We start from the raw sequence: 25,492 nt of genomic DNA on the forward strand, positions 1-25,492 counted from the left end.
TCGTTTTTAATAAAAATATCTAAGAGTGCACTTTTTCATATGTGATAAAGGTATATATTAATTTCGACAATCGCAAATCTACTAAGGGCGTCTAGAATCATTTATAGAATGAATCACCAATTTTAAAATGGTAATGTAACGATAGTTTTCTTTCAATGATCTTTTTAATCTAAAGTGAAGAACAAATATATTTTGTAAAGCTACCATGTGGAAGCTGTCATTATTTTATGCACTGTTTATGCGTTTGACGACTGAAGAGTAAGTACAGAGGTGAGCATTTCACGACCTCCATATAGAACATGGACTTGAAACAGCTTGTTGTCAAAGTAGTCTGCTTTAAAACATCGATGATTTATATAATCGCAAGATTATTTTTCACTGATAATGTGGTAATCTTTCTTCCATTTCATCGATCTTATTCGCCGCAGCTACGCCAGTTGTCCGTCCTAAGCTGCCAGCTAAAAACGAAATGGAGACAATACACGAATGTAATTCGACAATGAAATATTCTAAGTATAACCTTAAATATATCTAAATATATATTCAACTATATGCTAATTAAAGTTTATTAATATATATTAATATCACGAATATCTAGTAGTTTACACGAGTAACGACATTTCGTCGCGTTTGAATAGATCAAGCCACACTGAGCCGCTTCACCACATAGCGATGGTGATAACTTTTCTTTGCCACAGTTGTGGCTTTTATGAAAATGTTTTAGCGGGCCTTTATTCAATATGAGTTTAACAGCTGAAAAAAGACTTTTCATCCCTATGTAATGGATGCTACTATTTGGTTATGATATAGATTGTAAAGAAGACACACAAGTGAATAGCGCCTTTCCATAATTTAGAGTGAGGTACAGTAGAGCCAAACCATTAATTAAACATTATACACTGTTTCGTCCTTCTAGAATTCGTCAGTGATGCTACGGGCATAAATTTTGAAGCCTAGAGTTATTTCCAAATATAACAGTAAAACTGACTCATACAAATGTTGCAACAATTCTATTCCCGAGATAAACATCCTATTTATGTAACACCTATTTTTGTATATACATTAGAACGCATGATTCATGGTGAGAAGGTGTAAAATCACCAGCGGGAGATTTCTATAAGGATCTGGTCATTTCTATATGAAGACATCTGACATTTCAACACCGCAGAGTCAGTAAGGTAAGCATCATTTGAGCAAATAAATCTTTCGTAACAGACTATTTTTGTAGAAAATCTATGCCGGTTTTCGTAATGCCTATTGAAACTTACATATATAATATTATGATGAAATTTGCAAAATTATTCCACTTTTACACTAACCATGTCCTGAAATAATATATATGTATTAAAATCCATGTAGCAGTCTTATAATGATACTATTTACTCAAGAAGTAGAATCTTAAAGAAATCTAAAGAGCTTTTGACCAATTTTCAACACCCTCTTCTAAAACATTTTTAAGAACATTTGATATTTCTGCTGTATAAACCGCAATATCCAAACCTAAACTGAAAGAACACCTTATGTTAGTAAGTATGTTTGGAGTTTGTGTCTATTGGTCTAATTATCATGTTGTTTAGCCTTAGAACGTTCAGTTACTGTCGTTATCCTAAATTTACATGGTTATTCCCCTTCCTTCTTATCTTCTCAGTGGCAACCATGTTCAATATACACACTGTTCATAAATGCAAACACCCTGTTTTATTCGTTTTACAATTTGTTAAAATGTGGTTACATGTATACAGAAGAATTTGTTTTAATTTTCACTCGGAAAACATAGATTTATACATAAAGATGGTCTGCTGTTGCTCGCAAAGCTGAGTTATATATCTATTTACCTGGTGCTGAGGTGGCTATCGCAAACACTTCCCTTTTTCCTACTTTTCTTTCCTGTACATATAAAATGATGTAACGCTATCAGACTCATTTCAGGATTTAATGATATGCTGTATATGTTAGTTCTGTTTGAGAGGTCTATTCATCGCTGTTAACGAGGTTATCATAAACACGCGAAAAAAGTTTGAAAATACTTAGAAAATAAATGAGAAAACAGCTCTAAAAATTCAACATTTTCATAAACAAAATCATTCACTTCAAGCATTTAATGAAATAGCTCAAAATTAATTCATTAAGATAAATAGTATTAACAGAATATAGTGACCCCTCGTATCATCTATGTATTACAATCTCTAGTAAAGAGGATCTCTGCAAGTCCACGGTCACAAAACACAACCTTAGAAGAATAACTTGCACGCGCCAAATTCAAATTTGATGACTCCGTTTTTATTTTGATATTTTCAAAATTCACTTATTTGAGATACTTACAAATATTAATTGGTTTCTGAGCTGTCTGGCGAGATCGCTGTATGAAGAGGCTCTCGTTTTATAATACAATCCTATCAGACTGTCAAAAAAAGAAATTGCGTACAATGATTAAACTCCAATAACTATGTCCATATAGCTAAAACGGAATTAGAATATCTCAATAAATGATAATTGCAATTAATTTCCTTTAAACAATTAACTTGAAGCTACGTACATCAGAAGGACGATAACTGGAACGGCGACTGCAGCTGTGCCTATATAGGACAAAGTATTATCCAGCCAGTCTGGCAGGTCTCCAACTCCGTTTGTGATTACTTCATCAACATGCTTTTTGTCCAGGAAAGGACCGCAATCCCAGGATGGTGTAAGTCTACAAAACGGATGTCACTTATACATAAAAAAAAATGATTATACCAACTTATCAACTGGAATCATAATCAAAGTTCAGAGTAGATAAAATTATGTCTACTGAAAAAAGCACAATTATAAGACCAGGAGTTCCGGAAGAATAAGCGTAATCTGCTTCATCGAAGACACCCGACATGTAAACCGTGGTCAATCAAAAGTTGAGTAATGTCATGTCTAAAATGAGGATTTTTTTTATTTCAGAATATTTTATTGTCTTGGTGGTATTGACAATAGGAATTGGGCAACAGGCAGAGCCTATAAGCCCTCTCCTTACAGTGCATAAACAAGTATACAGATACATCAATCAAAATTAAAGATAACAGATAATAATAATGTTGGGAATAAGAATGTAGAAGATAGATTCAAATGGATGATTATATAACAGAAATGCAAAATAGGCATCAGCATCATTTGTATTATTGAGTTCCAGAGCAGTAACATAAACTAAAAAGTACAATAAGGTATCACAAGATATTACAAGACTGGGTCAAAATATGTCCATTTGTGGTGGGACAGGGTGCAGGTTCAAACAGTCCATTTGCACACAATCCTGAGCTGAGTCCCTAAAATGGACAGGCGGACCCACACTTGAGACATCAAATACAAATGAAAGATAGAAAAGATAGAAGTATAGAATGGGATGTACATTTGCTAAAACAGGCGACCAGTGCCAGTTATGAATCTCTGAACTATATCAAGAATAAATTTATTCATGTTTGCATCAAGTATAGGAGAACCTTTAAGAAATGTATCAATTGTAGGAGGTATAGAATCACTAAGGTCAGAAAGGGAATTAAAGAGGAGTTGTCTCTGGTTAGTAAAGAAGGGACAGTGGAAAAAGAAATGAGTACAATCTTCAACTGGGTGGCCACAGTTACAGGCAGGGTTATCTTTAAGGTGGGAATTGAATAAATCAAAATTCAGATTACTTGCAGAGTTTCTTAGTTGACATAAAATTATGTTAGCTTTTCTTTGTCCTTTATATTTGAAAGTATCATTACAGTGGAAAGGAGGAATGGTAGCTTGCTGTGATAAAAAAGTTTTTTTTATCGCATAAATAGAAGAGGGATACAGATAAGATGGACCATTCCATTCATTCATGAGTTTTGGAAAGAAGCTAGTGCTATATTGACAAGTTCTTGTATGGGGCACATCAAACAATCTATTGTGTTGAAGTGGATAAGGAGCAGTATTATTGTTTATAAAAGGTTGGATAGAATCAAATACATGAGGAGGGCATCTGTTATTTAAAATCTTTAAAAAATGGATATTTTGATGTAAGTGTCTTCTTTAAGCTAAGGGTATTAATCCAGACTCATTATATAGAATTGCATGATTGGTGCCCCGTCTTAGGCCTAGTTGAATTGATTCTAAGATGTTGCATTCCCTTTCTGTGCAATTAGCCCAAATAATATCAGCACATTCTAAAATAGGACGAATAAATGTAATATATATTAATTCAAGTGACTTTCTGTCAATTTTATACTTTAACATTCTAAGTACATTTATTCGTTTATAAGCTTTCTCATAGATAGAGTTTATGTGGTTTGACCAATTAGCATGACTATTAAAAGTTAGACCAAGGTGCTTATGGAAGGTAACATCTTTAATAACTGAATCATTAAAGTACAGATTTGGATGCAACATCTCAGAATCAACTCTCCTTGAAAAAAGTAGGGATTCTGTCTTGTCAAGATTAAAAATAATACCTCATCTATTGGCCCACCTAGAAATGTTTTGAAGATCAAGATGAGGACAAGGTATACATTAACAGAACCAACAGGCAAGGTCTTTGTGACCTGTTTTGATAAGCTCTTTGATAAATTCAGCCTTGTTTGAAACTAATGTTTGAACACAAAAAGAACAGTCTTACGGAAATAATGATCTGTACCAATTTCCATTAGCACGCACCAAAATGCACACTCGGTGACATTTTTTTTTATATAAAGAGGGGAATAAATTAATCGAGATTGAACGTTCATTCCGTAGATTTATGCCAAAATTACTCCTCCTCGAACGTTTCACTATTTTGCTTTATGTTTATTGTAAATATGTGTTTTTGTCTTTACACTTCATGACTCCGCTGTTTTTCGTACCTTTGCTATAGTACATGAATTACATAATAAACACGTAGCTAATGATTCGACAATTTTCAACAATAATAGATAGATTTTATTTTTAAGTAATTTTTAATCGGTTCTTGATTTAATTAAAACATTACGAACAGCACCAACAAAATCAACGAAAATACAATCTTACTTCACAAATGTCAATTGCGACCAACATTTTCTTATTAAAGAAAAATGGCAATTGGATTGGTAGTTGGATGTCATTTGAGCTTTTAGGGTCAAGTATAAACGAAGGTTCTCCATAACAAATGTTTGACAAGGTACGTGGTTAACTGTTAACACAATCGATTTTCCATTTGTAATGCCGTTAATGTGAAGCGTAGCCGAATTAATTGTTTTATTTGATTTCACATCGTTATAGTTTTTCACCTTGCCTGACATACATTTTTCAGATTCATTGAGCAGAGTAAGAAAATATATGATATCTGATATGTGAAATTTCGTCTCTTTTGTAAGTGCAAGAAAAGACGTCAAGTGATATACCGAAAAGTGACACATGTCCACGTGACAGGATGGGATCAGAATAACTAAGTAAAAAGTGACGCCATAGTCCTGCAATTAATTATTTTTGCAGTTTTTGGCTTTATCACTTTTCACTTCGGCACTTTTGTGGACTTTTTGTCATCCCAGTTTATCGCTTGGCATCTCTTTGACCAAAAACACGAAATCAGTCATCATACAAAATACATGACATACTAGTCACCGATTATGGAAGACCTAACATTAATATCTCACCATCTTTACCATATATGTCAGATATACTTACTCAATAATGACGTAGGCTTGTGGCAGTATACACAGGAACCACGTGAGAAGTAGCAGGAAGAGGTAGAAATTGCCTGACCTTGACGCACGAAAAACACGAGTAGGTGGCGTGATCGCAACACGTGCAACAAAGTACCGAAGGTAGAATACGACGATTAGTTTAATTGCTCCAACGATAGCGATGACTGGAGAAAAGTATAGACCTAGCCAAACAAGACCTTGACCGTAAACAAGGTCAAGGACATTTGACGACACATCAAATTCGCTCAGTTTAACCTGAAAATGTCAAATTTGCTGCATAAATATTAATTTTTGATGTACTTTAGGAAGCAACACGGGAGACATATTATGAGAGTAAATGACAAAAAAGCGCAAACATAAAAAAACATTCTTTAAGTTATTGAAAATAAAATGACGTACAAGATTTGCAATTTGTTGGGGAATGCTTGAAAGATAGGATAGTAAGTTTCAGTACCAAAATATGTGTATATATTTTTTTTCCTATGTGTTGCTCAACACGAAAATTTGTATGTGGTCCAAAATGGCTTGATCCTGACTTGTATTGTCAATCTACATAGACTCACCCAGTCAAAACACTGTCCCGTCTTTACCAACAAGGCTTTCAATACATAGAAAAACAATGCCACAGCAACACAGATCCCCAAGTCCACTAGAATGAGCTTGAAAACCTCCTCTCCCACTTCATTTTCCCAGCAACAGAATTCTGTCTACAATTAGCAATAAAACAACATCACAAACCGAGTTTCGTCAAATATCAGTACAAGTGGAATGTTGAAAATAATTTGATTATTTCGAATTTGATAAATGTCATTTTTTGATTGGATAAACCCTCGTATAAACGTGTATATCACCTCATTTCGATGTTCCTCTAACGTTTGGGCGAAATTTTTTTGCCAACCACAGAAGGCCAAAACAATTGATCATGATATGTTTTAACACATGGTTTACATGTTTTAATATTTTAAATTGATAATTCAATTTATCTTTTTTTTAATTATTTAAGTTCATACGAAAAACAAAATCTTATCTGGAATCATATTTTCCCGTTGTAAACAAAAGAATAATAGATTAATCAATATTAACAATGAAAAATTCAGTATCCTCAAAGATTGTACAAAAGACAAACAAATGAATAATTCATACAAAAATGTAATTTTACAAACAATGCTTATGACATAAGTATTTATTTTTAAATCTAAATGAAGTAAAATTCCTTACGTTAGTCTTGTTAATATTCCCACTTCCATCATCTGGTCTGCCTTCAGAATTATCGAGGCATTCTTGAGTTACATTGTACAGAGAGGATATAAAAATCGCCAGACTGGCAAAGTAGAACAGCGTTGTCCTGTAATAAATATATGGAAAACGAAAATAAATTCCAACCTCTAATGCACGTCGACTTTGACAAACTGAATAAGAAACGAGGTTTAGTGTATAAAGTTTGGATTCTTATCCAAATCATTTTCAAATAATATATTGGGTGAAATGGCTTTCACCTAATCAATAGAAATTAATATTTGATTTTGATTTTTTTGCAAGACCATTTTAGTACCTTGTCAAAGTCACTTTCTGCTCTATTCTAGGATGCCAGGCTTCCAATTTACCAATCAGCTTGAATATTACTGGCACAATTAATTTAAGGGCAGCCACCACTGTCGTCAGCTGAAACAAGGATTATTATCAATTAGTGACCTTCTTTAGGTCAGACCAACTGTTTAAATGGATGAATGCATTATGGTAGCAGAAAACCTTACAGCCCATATGTGACATTCCATTATATCATGTCTATAATAATATTTTTACTGTTTGTATTCAAAATACCGATTCGCCGTTTTTCGAGTTTTTGTTTCTTTTCAATTCTCGATGAAAAACAAAATAGCTCAGCCCACTTGATAATGATTAAAGGAGTAAATGGCAACACGACATCTTGTAGCATTTCTGTAGGAATAACTTCTTTATAAAAATTGGATATATATTTACATTCACCTAGTATATGGATCAATGTCATCCAACGATGTAAAAATGTACATGTACACATATTAAAAACAACGAATATATAACGGATTTTATGAGGGGAAAATATGTAATTGTATACTTTTACACATTTCTGTCTGCAATGTGACGGATCCATCCATGAATGAATTTTAATGACTAAAACTGGCGCGAATTAACTGACAATGACGTAACGCCAGCTGTTATAGTGATTTGTTTTAACATGATCCTTCGTGGAATTATCTTAATACATTTATGTGCTATTCTCTTTATTAAAAGAAATAAAGAAATTAAGTATAAGTTTTGATAATGATATTATTTTATTTTCATGCATTCATTCAGTTTGTAAAAATGTAATTCTTTCATACCGGTATGGAACTGAAAAATGTTGTTATCAAAAATTGATTGAACACCCCCACAACTCCCCTATCCCCACCCCCTGCTAACACCTCACCAGCTTCCCGTCTCCTTTGCATTAACGTTTATTCTTTAACCCTAAATACATTCTGACTCGCGCGTTTTACAATTAGCTTAATTGTTAAAACCTTACCATTCAATCTTTTCTCTAGCCTATATTTCATGTGAATCGTAGACCTGTAAAGACTACAAATTAGATACTTACTTGGTACTTGGTGAAGAGTTTCTGTAAAAAATCGGGTGACTCTTTCGGGAGTTCAAACTCTTGTGCTACATAGTAGATCAAATATCCGCTCCCTCCAAGCATTCCAATGACAAACATGTTCGAGGCCAAACGGCCCAAAAGTCTGGCAAGTCTACAAATAGATCAGTAAGGAATATTTTAAGTGAGATATTGTGTGGTGATACAGAACGGAAATCTTTTGTCCCGAAATCACGTGATATTGGAGACAAAAAAGAAGTTGATGTATTCGCGCCACCTTTGGTCTAGCCCAGTATTAAAAGTGCTGGAAAGAAGCCGACAAAAGCGCTATGGTTAGAAATTGTACGTCAATGAGCATTACCTACCATTTTCATCTCAATTACTCAAAAAATCTAAATCTATAATTTCGGCCCATGAATATTTATGGCAAAAACAAGATATTAAGGTGATGGTTAACTTATATTAGTAATCTTTAGTTAAACAAACCCATTTATTTCCAAATATCGCAGCAAAAAAGATAGCAAACATTTTTTTAAGTTCATAATTTGTTTCCGTAAGACATAGTTGATATCTCCTTGTAAAGCTTCAGTAATGTCTTTATAGGGGAATTTTTCTGCGGAAGCAAATCATTTATCTTTACAGTAAAGAAGTAAACATTTAAAAATTATATTAAAAATAAAATAGGCAGTAGTAGAAAGCTTATTGATTTTCAAATTGGCTGTGCTAATGTTTGTGACAGATAATTTCCGTGAAGGATCACCGTTTTCTGGGAGTATCCAATCAGATTCAACCTCCAATAGCATTAAGTCATTACCCGTACATAATCTCCATAAATATCCACCAACTGAACGTTTGAATTATTCAGTACCAAAACATTTTTATTTTGTTCTGGACATTCGTTTTAATTTAGTGTCACATGGCGTAGTAAGATTAAGATATATAATCACAACTGAATTCTCTGCAAGTACATAACTCTTGATGATTGTGTGGCTATACCAGATATTGACCTTTTCATACCCAATAAAAGTAGTTAATTGATTAATCTTCTTGATCAGGTAACATGTATTGGTCAGTTGATGACGTACACTATATCTATTAATAAGAGACAGTTTAAGCCATTCAGACTTCGCAAATGCCTCCTTGAGCACGTCTTTTTAAAGCAATATATATCATTTCCATTTTTCGTTAGATGCCTAAATATCTATATATCTTGTTGTCTTTGGGTACTTTTTATTTAATACAGCGATCACAATTAAGCACAGTCTAAAATATGAGTGGCTTCTAAAGTATAACCATGTGAATATATCATAGTGATCGAAATGGTGGACAGAGAAATCAGTGAGCATCGGATACTATTTTTATATACTGTTAAATGGTTACAGATGTATCACTGTATCAGACTCAAAAAAAGTTTTAGCAAAAGTGAAGTTTCGTTTGTCCATAATAATTAGTGTTTTTATTGGTAGAGAACCCTTTGTTACATGTCAGAATAGATGGCATGGAAACTAACAGTATTAGGAATATATTGTTTCAAAATTTTATTTCAACTTTTCTATAGGGAAAATAGAATGACAAAGAATAAAAAATGATAAGAAAATAATTATAAGCCGCGTCCTAAATGATATTTTATAATATTAGCGGGCCGCTAATGATGAACAGCTGTGGGTATACACATCAGCCACACTATAAATATATTCTTATTAAAAAATGTATTAACAGTTCTGGGATAACAAAGAGAAACCGTGAAAGTTATCAGAAAATGACCGAGTGTCTTACATCGGCATGGCAAAAAAAATTAAGGACCTCACGTGAGTTTCTATGTAATATGGAATTTATAAAGTAGACGAGTTTCAATAAAGTGAAATGTCATAAGTATTTAGGACAGCGACATGGGTTTAATCAGTTCTATTTTACATCAGCACGAGTATAAGTTTCTTTTATCATAAAACCTGTATATATATAAACAGACAGCCAGACAAAGAGCAAACCGTGAGCATTTTTACGAATTCACAAGTAATAGAAACTTAAACTCAAGTACATATCGAAATATATAAAGAATACTTTTATTGACAGATCAGAGTTTTTTGGGTAATAAAAAATATAGATCTATTTTCTTGATTTCTTGAACATTAATTTCATTATGTACACTGCATCATAATATATGTCACAGATTCACAGATTGTTTATAATTATAAACTTCATTTATTTTCCAACAATTGCGAAACAAATTTTCCAGCTTAGATTAATCATTCTTGTTGACTCGGATGGGAGCGCGCGAGGGGTCTTACTGTGGGAATAAACTGGAGTACCCGAGAGTCGAACCCCTAGATGAAAGGCGAGTGTTTTACCACTGCGCCACCCGACCACCCTATTATTTGAGGAGGGTTATTTGACAGATTTGAGGACCTTTTACAAACTTACTGTAATATATACAGTATATATATTTATATAAACAAATTCCACACTGAAAACGATGGCCTACACAATGATTTACAAATTTACTCGTTTAGACGGCATTTACTGACGCATGAAGACAATGCGAAGAAATAGCACCAATCCCCATTTGACATTTATATAAAACGTCATAGGTAAAGATTTCATATAAAAGCTTTCACATTTGTGCAAGAACACGAAAACTGTGAAAAACGTCCAAGGATGATGCATTTCATTAACACGACTGATCGGCCGCCTAACTCAGCTGGGAGTGTTTGGCACTCCCTAACTGTGGCGATTTCAACGGTTATAGACAGATAAATGCCAATGTAGAATGTCAAATATTTAATTACATCTCATTAGCATATACCAATTAAATACAAAAACATGATAAAATGCATTATAGTTAATTTAAAATTAATATGCTGCCACCATAGAAAGAGTCATGAGAGATGATTAAAACAGCAACATAAAACTATTATTATAATTCCAGGTTATACAGGTAAAAATATACACCAAATACCATAGTACTACTTATATCCCATTTAGACTTCTTATACAAAAAGAAGTTATTCGTCTTTGTCAGATATAAGAACAAGTTTTTGCATTTGCTCTTTGTTAAGTTGCTTATTGGTATCACTAGCTTTTCACAGTGATTAAAGTCCTTGAGATTGGGATATGATTCTGTAGATTTTACAAATAATTCTTCTTTAAAGTCATTATATAACTCTCACAGAACAGACGTGACGAGTATCAAGAAAAAGTTAATCAAATCAAATTAATCACGAGAAAACGGTTCTAATTCTTTTTTCATTTTAATCGTATTCAGTGGTTCATAAATAAATGTTATTTTATAAATCTCACTTCATTTCAAATATATTTTTCACTTGTCATACTTTGCACTCAGATCACAGATAATTTTTTTATACTCACCTAACATATCACACTTTATACTCAGATCACAGACAAATATTTATAGACACACATAACATATCACACTTTATACTCAGATCACAGACAAATATTTATAGACACACATAACATATCACACTTTATACTCAGATCACAGACAAATATTTATAGACACACATAACATATCTTACTTTATACTCAGATCACAGACAAATATTTATAGACACACAAATATTTATAGACACACATAACATATCTTACTTTATACTCAGATCACAGACAAATATTTATAGACACACATAACATATCTTACTTTATACTCAGATCACAGACAAATATTTATAGACACACATAACATATCACACTTTATACTCAGATCACAGACAAATATTTATAGACACACATAACATATCTTACTTTATACTCAGATCACAGACAAATATTTATAGACACACATAACATATCACACTTTATACTCAGATCACAGACAAATATTTATAGACACACATAACATATCTTACTTTATACTCAGATCACAGACAAATATTTATAGACACACATAACATATCTTACTTTATACTTAGATCTCTGATACAGTTTTATACTCACCTAACAAACCAGCTTTATGCTCAGATTACAGACCAAGATTTATACCCTCTGATCACACTTTATACTCAGGTAAGACCAAATGTTAGCTTACATCACAGGTAATACTGTAAATATGTCCACAATATATACTTACATTACTGTCCACGCTTTCCTCTCATGACTTTGATCTTCACGTATTTTTTCCTGTAATGATATAATTTATTTAATTTTAATTTTCTTCAGTTGAAAGGATGTATACGTTTTATCCAGAAGCTGAATAAAGATTGTATACGTGATCAGACAAGAACATTCTACCGACAGACTTTGTTTGACTTCACGGAAATATTCTTTACGACGGACGCCGCACTATTCCATACGTTCACCGATCCTTTGGAACAAGTGAGTTGATATAAAAATACTGAATTAAAATATCTTTTTGGAAATAATTTATATAGTTGTTATACTTACTTTAAGTTCCATTGTGAATGCCCGTATGTGGTCACGTGTTCCAGCCCTTGTAGTAATCCCATGATCCCATGAACAGAACGTCCGATGAGAAAATTCGTAATTGTCTTCCGTGATAGCTAGTTTACTACGCCTGTAGCGGACGTTCATGCTTAAATAAAGACAAAAATTTATAACTTCTTCATTCAATACACAAATTTCCTGTAAGCGTTTGTTTATTGAAGAAACGAGGTCAGACACTGTATTAGTTGCAGTCATACTTTTTATCTATGTTTAATAACACTGAAATGCAGAGCAAAAAACCCTAGGGTATAAACGAAAAGCCACCTGGACCAAATATCAGTAGCATTCCTTCTACATAAAAAAATCTGGCCGTAAATTTCAAGATGTGTACGCTTGGAATTGTTCCAAAAAAGCACGCAATGTTCCATTAAAAAGTATGAAACTTTTTTAAGATCTCGAATGGTTACCCTTATATACAACTTGCTCTTGAGGCGACCTTTTACAACATCGGCTCTCGATGTCATCTCTATCGAATATCCTGTTCTTGACACCACCCCTCTTGAACAGTTTGTTCCCGAAAACATCCCTATTGAACAGTCTGCTCTTGACACGACCCCTATCAAACCGTTTGCTTTCAAGACCATCACTATCGAACAATCTGCTCTTGACAACACTCCTATTTGACAGTCTATTCTCGAGAACATCCTTAAGGAACAGGCTTCTCTTGACAACACCCCTATTGAATAGTTTGTTCTCTAGAACACCCCTATTGAACAGTTTGCTCGCGAGGCCATGCCTAGTATTAAACAATATTTTCGGATCCCATGAAACCACCATTTTGATGTCCCCACAAAGCATTTTGATTTGTACTAGAATTTGAAAGGATTCTAGGTTTTAAAAAATCTCAAACTTCTTACAAATAAAATTGTTCTTAATAAACCAGGGAGGTAAACATCTTTACATAGGCGATTAAAAACACTCGCTGAGAACATGACTGTATAACTTAAAATGTATCCATGAACTCTGACCTTTGACCTCATTCGGGAATTCTATCACAGATAGATCACAGCAACATCAAAGCATGAACATGACGATCTACATCAGAACAACAACAACCAACAAATGTATAGTAATTGTCATGTTTAAATATATAACGCATACATACGGTCAATGAAATGATAGTGTGCGCACGTGCGTGAGAGCAAGTACAACAAACTGTGAAAAAAGTGTTATTAAATCAGGATTACCTGACACCAATAGCGACAAGTGTCGTCACGCTGACGGCTAACCACGTGAGCAGATAAGCCAATGGGTGATTGTAATGGTGGATTGTCTTGTTGCTGTACGCACCATAAAACATCAGGCTATCAGACAACTCTCCCTGGAAACCAAACATTTTCTTAAACTTTAATATCATAGAAAAGTTGTTGACCATTTTAGCTCCAAAATCAATTAACATCAATCAAAATTTTCCTATGGGCAGATTTAGGGAATTCGCGGTCAGTGTCTTAAATATAAGCTGTATTTTGTACAGGGCGAAGAACGACAAAAGTGGCAAGTTTCTGGCGAACCACTTTTATCTTTCTATGCCGAGCTCGGAGGTACAGTTCCACTCTTCAATGGATATAATAAGCAACTTTATGTACATTTTCGTAAATAAATTTGTTTGTCATGATTACTTTTCAAACAACCATTTATATTTAAAAAAAAAACAATATTCAAATAAATCGAGAAGTAATTCTGTCGAATTTGTGCACGTGCTAAAATACAATTTTTCCGTTAGTGTCGAATACAGCAAAAGTACATATGGTAGGTGTATTCCGACAATGGCAGCACCGATTGCAGGATTAAAAAAAATGAAATTTTAAACTTGTATTTAGATTTCATCAAAACACTCAGGTAAGTTTTCTTGTGCGTACGAAAACTATCACCATCAGCGGTCAGTATTTCACAACGTTAACTGTTAGTGTTCAATTATATTTACCGCACGGGATATATACCCTTTGACCACTAAATGAAATCACCAAGAAATAAATAAAGACATATGAACACACAAACGAAGTATATAAAATGACCTGATGTTACACATGACAAAATATATTGTAGTAGTTGACCAAGTTTATCAGACTGTCGGGTAAAACTACACAAATACGGCATTGAAAACAAAGAAAGAAAAATACGTCGTACCCACAGAATCTTGTTTCGAACTAAAATTCAATCAGACTACAGCAAAATATAAACAAAAAAGATATCTACTCAGAGACTACTTACTTTAAAGATAAAGGGAATTAACGCCATGTGCTTTTATATGCAATTTGAATGAATAAATGAACGAATGAATGAATGAATGTGAATGAATGAATGAATGAATGAATAAACGATACCAGGCTATCCGTAGAAGGCATACTTAGCGTAGACACAGATATTTATGAAATTTGCAATGGTGACTATACCTGCAATCAAAAGGTATTACAAGTACTGGATGTACAATATAACACGAACGCTACACAACTGGTAGGAAACCCATACCTCTTCAAACCCATGTGGAAATGTTTTAAAAAATGTTTACATCAAGTTTGGTATCGTTAATATACTTTTCTACAATTTGATTATCCTTCCGTACAACCATGTGCACACATTTTCCATTCTCGGCACTTTTCGCTGTCAAGATTAACGGTATACCATGAAGAGCGAGTCAAACGAAGGGAAGTAACTCTAAGAAATGAGAAATGATATTATCCCAACTAGCATGTTGATTGTTTGCAGCCACGTACTTTCTATTGTATAGATTAATAATGTGTACTTGAAGCTAATAACTTTCGAATTGACTTTTTATGGATAGTCAATAGATTAAGCTATTACTTACAAACGTTCCAGTGATCGTAAGGTTGCTTTCCGTATCTGTGTCTATCAGCTACAAAAGAATATAGAAAACGTACAAACAGGAAAGTGTTCGAGTGCCAACTACAGAACACTAGTCTGACACTCAACCAATCGAGATAAAGAGAAGTTTTCTCTAGCCGATTGGTATATTGCGGCTAGTATTTTACCAGTGTTACATTGTAATATACAATGATGAGTAAAAACAGTTACGCAGATTAGAGTATGTAATCGAACTGGGCTTGACAAGGAAAACATTTTTTTTTGACAGGAGGTCTGTCCGGGTCCCGAATTTATCACCAAATAACAAATCCAAAATAGTATACAGTTACCACACCACGACGTCAACCTGCCAAAAAGGATAGTCGAAAGGAGTGACAAACATCTAGACATTTTTAATAAGAGAATAGTGACAGATTCGCTATTACAATGTACAGGATATGTACATGTGATCGCAATGTAAACACGGCAACGAATTTTACTCATAACACGCATCAGATTCGGTATTGATATCACATGCTTGATTAAGATTAATATATAGCATGCGCGTCAGACTGGAAAATTCATATTCAGCCAAAATCTTGACTTTTGCGAGTGATAAAATAGACATTTTATTTCAAAAATACTTACAAAGCAGACCAGACAATATACAGAAAGATGTTTTTTCTGCACATTTGTTTATTAATTTTTCGACTCATTATTCAAATATTTGTTATTTTACTTCCTTATCATGGTGTGTTATGCATATTACCTGAAACATGTGGATTGTATCAAAAAGGCACCGGTGTCTGTGATTGGAGTCACATTTTTAATAGAAAGGTTACAGATTTAGAAAACATGCGATAAGAGAGTGTGAAACATAGTCCGTGGGAAAACTTGTGGTACTTATGTACTTAAGTTTATACGACATTACATGCCAGTGGAAAAACAATAAGACATCTCTGTCCGATCTATGTACATGGTGGTGGTGGACTGATACAGCGAAATTCTCGACAAGCTCCGTAAAGACGTTGATGTAAATTTATACTCACATGTGGTAGTGTTGTAAAGGCAAACATTACAAACGCTGTCGAGATGTTGATGTAAAACAAGATCCGCAGAAATTTGAAGTAGGATGCTACATTACTTCCGAAATAAGCTGGAGGATAAAATTAGTGATGAAAAAATAATATAAGTCAGGTTTACATGTCACAATGACATTTTCGGTAAAAAGAATAGAAAAAAAATAAAAACATCAACAAAAATCTGTTATTTGGTAAATGCTCAAAAATTGAAGAAAATTTGACGCGCTACAGCGAGTGATCAAATTCGTTCTTATCATATTTTGTATTATTACTGGAAAACGTCGAAAACAGAAACTTCCGACAGAAACAATCTATTCTGGTTTTATTGATATAGAGAGGTTGCAGTGTTTTATAGATGTACGTTATTATCATTTGCTCGTGTTGTGTGTGACATAACAAATATCCGTACTTCTTAAACATAAATTGTTAGTGACACAAAACTTTCTCTCAAAACTCTTAAGCTACAGCTTCATTGTGAAAATGTATCACACATCTTTAAGCTATTAATGGTGAAATACATTTTATTTGCTTCTTTAATTGATGTTGTAGGTCGAGAACTAGTGAAATTTACAAATAGGCTGGTTATTATCCAACAGGAAATAGCTAGTTTAAGTACTATGTCTTATATTGGTGAGGCATGGTAAATAATATATATGCTTTAACTTACCTGCTATGTTTTTTATAACTCCATCCCACAGCTGAAACGCCGAGGCGATGTTGTTCCTTGTCTATAACAACAACAAAAACAACAAATAGTCAACATTTACCACTCAAACACAACATCGAGGTACCGAACAACGCAAGAAAACAGACACTATGGTTTTTAACGTTCCGTTGGTTTGTTTTCATTACTACATACCTTCAACCATTTCAGTTGATACATGTAACATAGATCTTCAACTGTCATGTATGCAGTTAAATACACGAAAGTGGCAATGTTAAAGTTGTTTAAAATGATTCGAGGCTATTTTCTATCGATTTTATAATTCACACAAATATTTGATTTCCCTGTTATGACGCAATCAGGGCAGCGAGAAAGTTTGTAAATCGATCAAGCTAGATCGATATTTTTGAATGGTAGGTGTACAATTTCCATAAATGTAGATGATTTTTGTGCAGGTTTTTATTTCAAAAGTATCCTATGAAATCTTTATTTGTGCGTAACATCTCTTTATAGTAAACGTACTCACAGGACAGAATGTGGTCAATATGAAGAGGCTGAGTAATGTCGGGAAAGGCAAATGGATAAATAACCAGGAGGTTTACACAAGTTTTGATATGTTTTCTTGGACATTGTTATTCTAATCCATGTAATATAGAACGTACCATCGTTACTAGAAACAAAATAAAAAATATAAACACTCGCATATTTTAGGAGAGAGGGGGAGGGACTGTCGAGGGGGAGGGGACAGGGATTATGATCTTGGCTATTATCAATTTGAAATGAACACGTGATGCTCACTCGTAATGATTTTCTCTAAATGTATTATTTGATTGATTCCCAATACTTACCTTCCCTTGACGGCTGTACTGACCTTTGACCGCATGGTGTCGATTACTTCCACGCTGGAAAACGCTAATTAAAAATGTAGAAATGTTCCTATTTATTTATTCTATATTCTATATATTTAATACCAGCATTAGATCCTTTAATCGACGATAAAACTGGCTAAACAACTTTGCAGTTACGAATAAAACCTTAAAATCGTTGAATGTATCTGTTGATTTATAGAAAAAAAAAATGTTTTGCTATATGAAATCTTACATGAGAAGTTTAAATTTTATGATAATATGATATTTGATATTCATGACCAAAAAAATGATTTAACACGGTAACAACAGTGTAATATATTAATTAAATGTTTCCATCAATTCGACGTATTAATTACACAAGTAGATATTTAAGTAGGGAAAAATTATTTTACCATTGAATTTCGTATATACCTACCGGATAACTTTCAGCTTTTCACGGAGCGGAAGTGAGTTTTCCTTAATTTTATCTAAAATCTTTTCTTCATAATCGTCTTGTTCTGCAGCCGGAAGATTGGACTGAGCATGCTCTACTTGTTGTTCAGCATCAAATCTGAAAAAATGCCAGTAAATATTCTTTCTTTCCTTCTTTCTTTCACTTACCTATTACTGAGCGAAAAGCAATGTATCTGAATAAGGAGATGCGCATATTTCGTGCACGTATGTCAGAGAAATTATCGCTTAATCTTTAAAAAAGCATATACAATCAAGGAAACCTATATATTTTCAACCAGTATATATATAAAGTACATTACCCTATTACAATATACAGTAACTTAACATTGAAGTATGGATCACTTTGACTCTTGCGTACCCATGGTTGATGAAAGCATAGTTCATTCGGTACAAAAGTTCATCTGGAGATAATAGTTTCGGCTCTTGGTGATTATCGGGATAATCGATTTCCGGTTCCGGTTGAGTGTAGTTACTTCCTATAATAGAAAGATACATCACAATAGTCAATAACTATTTAAATATCCTTAAGCATCGTCGATCTCTGAAATCACTCAGGTTGACCTCACATGCTGTCAGTGGAGAAGTTGATTATTAAGTACGGTAAAGAAAAGAGAGAGAGAACCTCACAGAATTCTGTCAAAAATGTCGTAACGAAGTAAAAGTCATTATCAGTGAAGGAAGCCTATTATTAGAATTGGTGTTAATGTCATTACGACCTACATGTATTTTACTTCAATTCAATTATAATTATTATATTTCAATTTTTGGCATCGTATAAATAGGCGTAATTTAAACTGAAATGACATTAAACAGAGAGATCATTTATATTTAAACCATTTTTCGCCTTTAGGTAAACAAGATCAAATGTTTATTTGAGTAAAATTGATTTACTCAGTATCTTTTCTATGGACACTTACTGTTTCGAAGCCCGCTGTACTGGGACGATGACGGACCACTCTGTACCAGAGGCAGACCCTCCCTGTCTGAATCCATATTGAAGGATTCTCCTATAGGGTAAGCAAGAATAAATCCATACAGAGATATCATAATAATTACCTCCCCTGATATCTAATAATCTCACTTAACTCCCATGATATCTAATAATCTCACTTACCTCCCCTGATATCTAATAATCTCTCTTACCTCCCCTGATATCCAATAATGTCACTTGCCTCTCCTGATATCCAATAATCTCACTTACCTCCCCTGATATCTAATAATCTCTCTTACCTCCCCTGATATCCAATAATCTCACTTGCCTCCCCTGATATCCAATAATCTCATTTACCTCCCCTGATATCCAATAATCTTATTTACCTCCCCTGATATCTGATAATCTCACTTACCTCCCCGATATCTTATAATCTCATTTACCTCTCCTGATATCCAATAATCTCATTTACCTCCCCGATATCTTATAATCTCATTTACCTCTCCTGATATCCAATAATCTTATTTACCTCCCCTGATATCTTATAATCTCATTTACCTCTCCTGATATCCAATAATCTTATTTACCTCCCCTGATATCCAATAATCTTATTTACCTCCCCTGATATCCAATAATCTTATTTACCTCCCCTGATATCCAATAATCTTATTTACCTCCCCTGATATCCAATAATCTTATTTACCTCCCCTGATATCTAATAATCTCTCTTACCTCCCCTGATATTCAATAATCTCACTTGCCTCCCCTGATATCCAATAATCTCATTTACCTCCCCTGATATCTAATAATCTCTCTTACCTCCCCTGATATCTAATAATCTCACTTACCTCCCCTGATATCTAATAATCTCTCTTACCTCCCCTGATATCCAATAATCTCACTTGCCTCCCCTGATATCCAATAATCTCATTTACCTCATTTACCTCCCCTGATATCCAATAATCTTATTTACCTCCCCTGATATCTGATAATCTCACTTACCTCCCCGATATCTTATAATCTCATTTACCTCTCCTGATATCCAATAATCTTATTTACCTCCCCTGATATCTAATAATCTCTCTTACCTCTCCTGATATCCAATAATCTTATTTACCTCCCCTGATATCCAATAATCTCATTTACCTCCCCTGATATCCAATAATCTTATTTACCTCCCCTGATATCCAATAATCTTATTTACCTCCCCTGATATCCAATAATCTCTCTTACCTCCCCTGATATCCAATAATTTCACTTACCTCCCCTGATATCTAATAATCTCTCTTACCTCCCCTGATATTCAATAATCTCACTTGCCTCCCCTGATATCCAATAATCTCATTTACCTCCTCGATATCTTATAATCTCATTACCTCCCCAGATATCTAATAATCTCTCTTACCTCCCCTGATATTCAATATTCTCACTTGCCTCCCCTGATATCCAATAATCTCATTTACCTCCCCTGATATCTCATAATCTCTCTTACCTCCTCTGATATCCAATAATTTCACTTACCTCCCCTGATATCTAATAATCTCACTTACCTCCCCTGATATCTAATAATCTCACTTACCTCCCCTGATGTCTAATAATTTTACTTACCTCCCCTAATATCCAATAATCTCACTTACCTCCCCTAATATCTAATAATCTTACTTACCTCCCCTGATGTCTAATAATTTCACTTACCATACCTGACAACTTTCGGTCCATATCTATTTGAGTTCTATTACTTATATTGACTATAAATACCATGGGAGTCAGTTAAGTAAATTTCATATTATGTAATAAGCTACTCATTAACAATATTAGATTATTCAGATCGAAAAGTAATGTCGACGACCCAGCGTTACCGTCTCTATGACTATAATCATGACGTAATAAGAAACTAAGTGAAATATGACCCTTTAAATTACTTTTTTGTCTATCTAGTTTATATACACAGTATTGTTTTTGACCAAATGTAAATATATATTGATCATCAAGTAAAAACGTTTAAAAACATTCGTCGTAAAATTTATATATTGTTATATACCTCTCTATCTTGGGAACCAGCGAGTGCGATTGAATTGAAATTTGATTTACGGGTTGGTGGGGGGGGGGGGGGTGTGTGTGTCTTTCCTCCTGAAGAAACATTGTAATTAAATCCCATGTACAGTCAGTATTACACCATTTAAAATACATAACTTATTACAAAGTCTACTTATGCAGGTGTTTTATTTAAAATCAAAAATACAAGTAATTTGAATATCAAAGATAATGTCTGCGTACTTTACCTAATGTGCATGTACGTCGCACTAATTGCTATGGCCTGACTAAATCATCGTGCACACAAACCTTGAAGTACTTTAAGTCTATTGAGCAGTCTACAAATTGTATGTATCAAGGAGAATTGTATTTCCAATCGGCAAATAAAAGTTGAATTCTTAATTAATTTTGTTGTGTTCTTTTATAACTACTATACAATACACTTACCTTGTTATTAGGAACATTTAACTCCCCATTACATACAGTGTATATGTAACACTACACACATATATACTAGTGTTGTGGATACTGGTGGTAAAATCGTTCTAAATACTCATTTCTCAAAATATAGCGCCATCGTCAGCTTCATTGCTTACAAGTAAATTACAAGAAACAATTCAGATATCTTATTCTTAATAATGATATATATTAAAATTTTCTGGATCGCAGATCTAACAAAATGTCAAAAAGGAATAGGGACAAAAAATTAGAAAGTCCGAAAAAAAATTAATTTTAAGGTTTGAAATATTTCTTAATCAAACTTACAATGCTTTTAGGTCATTTCAAACATTATCATCTTTATCAAAGAGGAAACTGGAACAATAACGTATATTGATAAGATAAGTATTGGGTATGTACTCATCACAGGCTATATTTGATATAAATGTTTGTTATCGCGTTCCATGAAATGTTTGTTTCAGTACAGGGGGAAATAACATGTACTTGTCAACATTTAAAAAGAGAAAAACTGAACTTTATAATTTGTTTGTTTGTTTGTTTATTGTATGGATTTATCTTTCCTTGAACAACCGGAGTCGTTTGAAGAGGGTTGTGGTCATAACTATTAACCATTTGACTGAACAACATGCGGGAGGCCTGTCACATGCCGACCAGATCATAAGAAACACAAACTGCCTCGGGAAGCGAGAGTCGAACCAATGACCCCTCGGATATTTACCTGAGGTTACTTATGCCAACACTACCGACTGAGATGTCACTAAAACGATAATACAAATATACATAAATATATGTATATAATTACGGCGACCCAGTTGATGAAATGATATGTATATCAATACTAGTACTTAAGTTCTTATTACATGTGTAAGGTTTGTTGACAGTGATCCAACCTACAGCCAAGTGGTGTTATATAACAATACACCTACTGTTATACTAGTGTCACACACCAGTTGTAACATTGTTATTTGTTGTCACTACTGTACGGTAATCTTCCTCTTATTGTCATACAAACGCATACTATGCCTATTGTCATTAATTGTCACTACTGCATACAGTAATGTCGCTTATTGTAATAAAAATGGGTACTTTGCCCATTGCATTGATCAATATAGGCAGACTGAATATATGTGTTTTGGCGCTGGGGATAACACATCCTCTAATTCTGTTACATGTAATCAAGTTTATTCCGAACATACAAGGTTCGTGTTCATTAATCTATCATAAAACAGTAATAGCTATATGTTATGTTACTTTATTTATTTATCTATCTATTTATCATTTATCTATTATACATTCATTTATTTTCTTAATCGATCTAAGACAAAAATCATACGACTACTGCACATATGATAACACTGTTCTTGTACACAAGCACGATCACCTAATTACTCTAGATATCCAGATTGTTGCAGGTTTTTTGAAGGAATGGGAAATGGACTATCAGAACTACTCTTCTCTATAAATGTACCTCGATAAAGCAATAAACTTGACACTCGAGGGGCCGAGACTGAACAAAATGCCACAATAAATCTCTATTTCGATCTTTATCGACTGCGATGGCTCCAAATCAGTCTCTCAAACGTGGTGAAATTTTCTTGATAAAGTTATGCAAAGAGCAAAATCACCCCAATTGTCGAAAAAAAAAATATGAATGAATTATTTTTTATTTTATTGGTTTGTTATTTCGGTTATAACCTTTGAAACAGAAAGAGTTGATAAGGAATAATTTGTGGGGTTTTTTGGCTGGGTTTGATTGGCTGTCAATACTACTGCCAGGGTCCGTGTAGTAGCTTTTGGCTACATCACCCAACATACAGCAGTGACCCAAGGCGAAGTAAGTTTATTGTCCTCGGCATCAAAAACAGGTGCATTTCCCTGTAATACAAACGGTCACATGATAGGGGGCGTCGAACCAAACACCTCGGATCTTCGACCAAAGGTTTGTGAGCTCAAACGCTTTGATAACTGGTCTATAGTAGAGAGGGAAGTAGCATTTTTTGCTCGGAGATCGCACATCGAATTTGGCTTCTTCTGTACGTAACAGGAGATAGACATTCCACGTATTCTTCGGACATGTCTTACTAAAAGATTTATCAAAAAGACACAAATTGAAGAACAACAATAACTAGTGACACTGGCATACCGTTGTTACTAGTATCGATACAACATTGTGACAACATACAAATCAACAAAGCGACAAAATAAATAAATAAATAACCTGTCTCAGAACCAGAACGTCTTTATTTCCCGTGATTCATGTCATTATTCCAAAAAGGACATTTCAATTTTTTTTTTATCAAATACCTTTGTCTTACTTCAGTAAATAAATTATGAACCTGAATTCAATTCCTGATAAACACAGTTTAAAATGTGCTCCCGTACCTCGCACCATTGCTGGTGGTACACACTAGCACTGCTGGTAGACTTTAAAAGTTTTGCCGAGATTTACCGTAACCTGCATGTCACGCTTTGATTTATACACATGTACTTTTGTTCTTTTGAAATAATGCAATATTGTGAATAATAAAATGATTGAACTTTGGGGTTAGTGTACCTGCCAATCTGGTTTTTAACACTTCTTTCGAACACTTTTGATTTTCCTCTCCCGCTTCCTAAGATTGAGGCCCCTAGCAACACTGACGAGTCCTAGGAGAAAACAGGTGTATGGTGCAGTTTTGTTCATAAGATTTGTAATAAAGAATGCTGATTACTTGTGTCTTTTGTACAATGTTATAAATGTATACCTTGAAACGGACATAATAGGTATATAGCAAAGATTGGAGTATATGTATATATATGTACATTCTAGTACATAAAAAAAATCTACTGAACGACGTGTAGCTTTTTGTATAAACGTTTACATAGTATTCTCTGATAATTTACCGAATGTAAGTAAATATACAGACTGCCAAAAAGAATGTGACCTTCAGTGATAGGTAATATATAGGTACATGTTACCGGTATACCTATGTATCTACCTGTAATCAACAGGTAGATCTGCCGCTCCGTCATATATACAGTATTGACCCATATCTCTTTTGTTAATATCAAATACCTGACGATCGTCGAACCTGATATTGGATCAATTCCGTGACAACACAAGACAAATCAAATTAAATGTTTAACTTCAATTAGTGTACACTGTTTGTTCAAACAGAGCTTTAAAGTAACCGGTTCATTACGTCTGGATTGATCAGGTTGTAAATCAGAACAACAATCGCTATTTAGTTTACGCACTTTGTTCTGTATCATGATAAAATCGATCACTTCCTTGTGATTAGAGTTGAATCATTCAGGTTATTTCATTTACGTGTGTGTCTTAAAGTTGGGAGACCAACATTTACGTTTGGGATTTAAATGATTAAAGAAATGGACACGTATGGACGCTCCAAAACGACCCTAAGTGAGGGGTTAAAAGCCTGCATTTAAAGTGCTGATGTTTTTAAAAAGACTTAACTGATATCACTAAGATATTATCAAA

General features: G+C 33.8%; 1 protein-coding gene across 1 annotated transcript; it reads right to left on the reverse strand.

Moving 5' to 3' along the window:
- Positions 1 to 375: 375 nt before the first annotated feature.
- LOC132562408 (transmembrane channel-like protein 3) lies at positions 376 to 19,580 on the reverse strand. Its single transcript, XM_060227149.1, has 19 exons — positions 19,505 to 19,580; positions 18,946 to 19,063; positions 18,550 to 18,684; positions 18,114 to 18,177; positions 17,269 to 17,329; positions 16,569 to 16,675; positions 15,524 to 15,571; positions 13,905 to 14,038; positions 12,658 to 12,805; positions 12,344 to 12,393; positions 8,260 to 8,410; positions 7,198 to 7,307; positions 6,864 to 6,990; positions 6,209 to 6,352; positions 5,626 to 5,900; positions 2,537 to 2,692; positions 2,323 to 2,401; positions 1,836 to 1,887; positions 376 to 458 (listed from the first exon to the last, which is right to left on the reverse strand). Exons 1-19 carry the CDS (start codon positions 19,578 to 19,580, stop codon positions 376 to 378), a joined length of 2,118 nt encoding a protein of 705 aa, XP_060083132.1.
- Between the last annotated feature and the right edge of the window lie 5,912 nt (positions 19,581 to 25,492).

Source organism: Ylistrum balloti, unplaced genomic scaffold, assembly GCF_031769215.1.
Source record: "Ylistrum balloti isolate Yb309-2 unplaced genomic scaffold, AGI_CSIRO_Ybal_v1 Utg371412, whole genome shotgun sequence".
NCBI lineage: Eukaryota > Metazoa > Mollusca > Bivalvia > Pectinida > Pectinidae > Ylistrum > Ylistrum balloti.

What these genes read in the sequence shown, in the direction of transcription:
- LOC132562408 (XM_060227149.1), bottom strand. Translation starts at nt 19,580, where the DNA reads ATGGATTCAGACAGGGAGGGTCTGCCTCTGGTACAGAGTGGTCCGTCA. An exon ending in CAGAAAGTGACTTTGACAAG is followed by an intron (nt 6,991 to 7,197) that starts GTACTAAAATGG and finishes TATTTATTACAG; the next exon opens with GACAACGCTGTTCTACTTTG. An exon ending in CCAGTTATCGTCCTTCTGAT is followed by an intron (nt 2,402 to 2,536) that starts GTACGTAGCTTC and finishes TTTTTTTGACAG; the next exon opens with TCTGATAGGATTGTATTATA.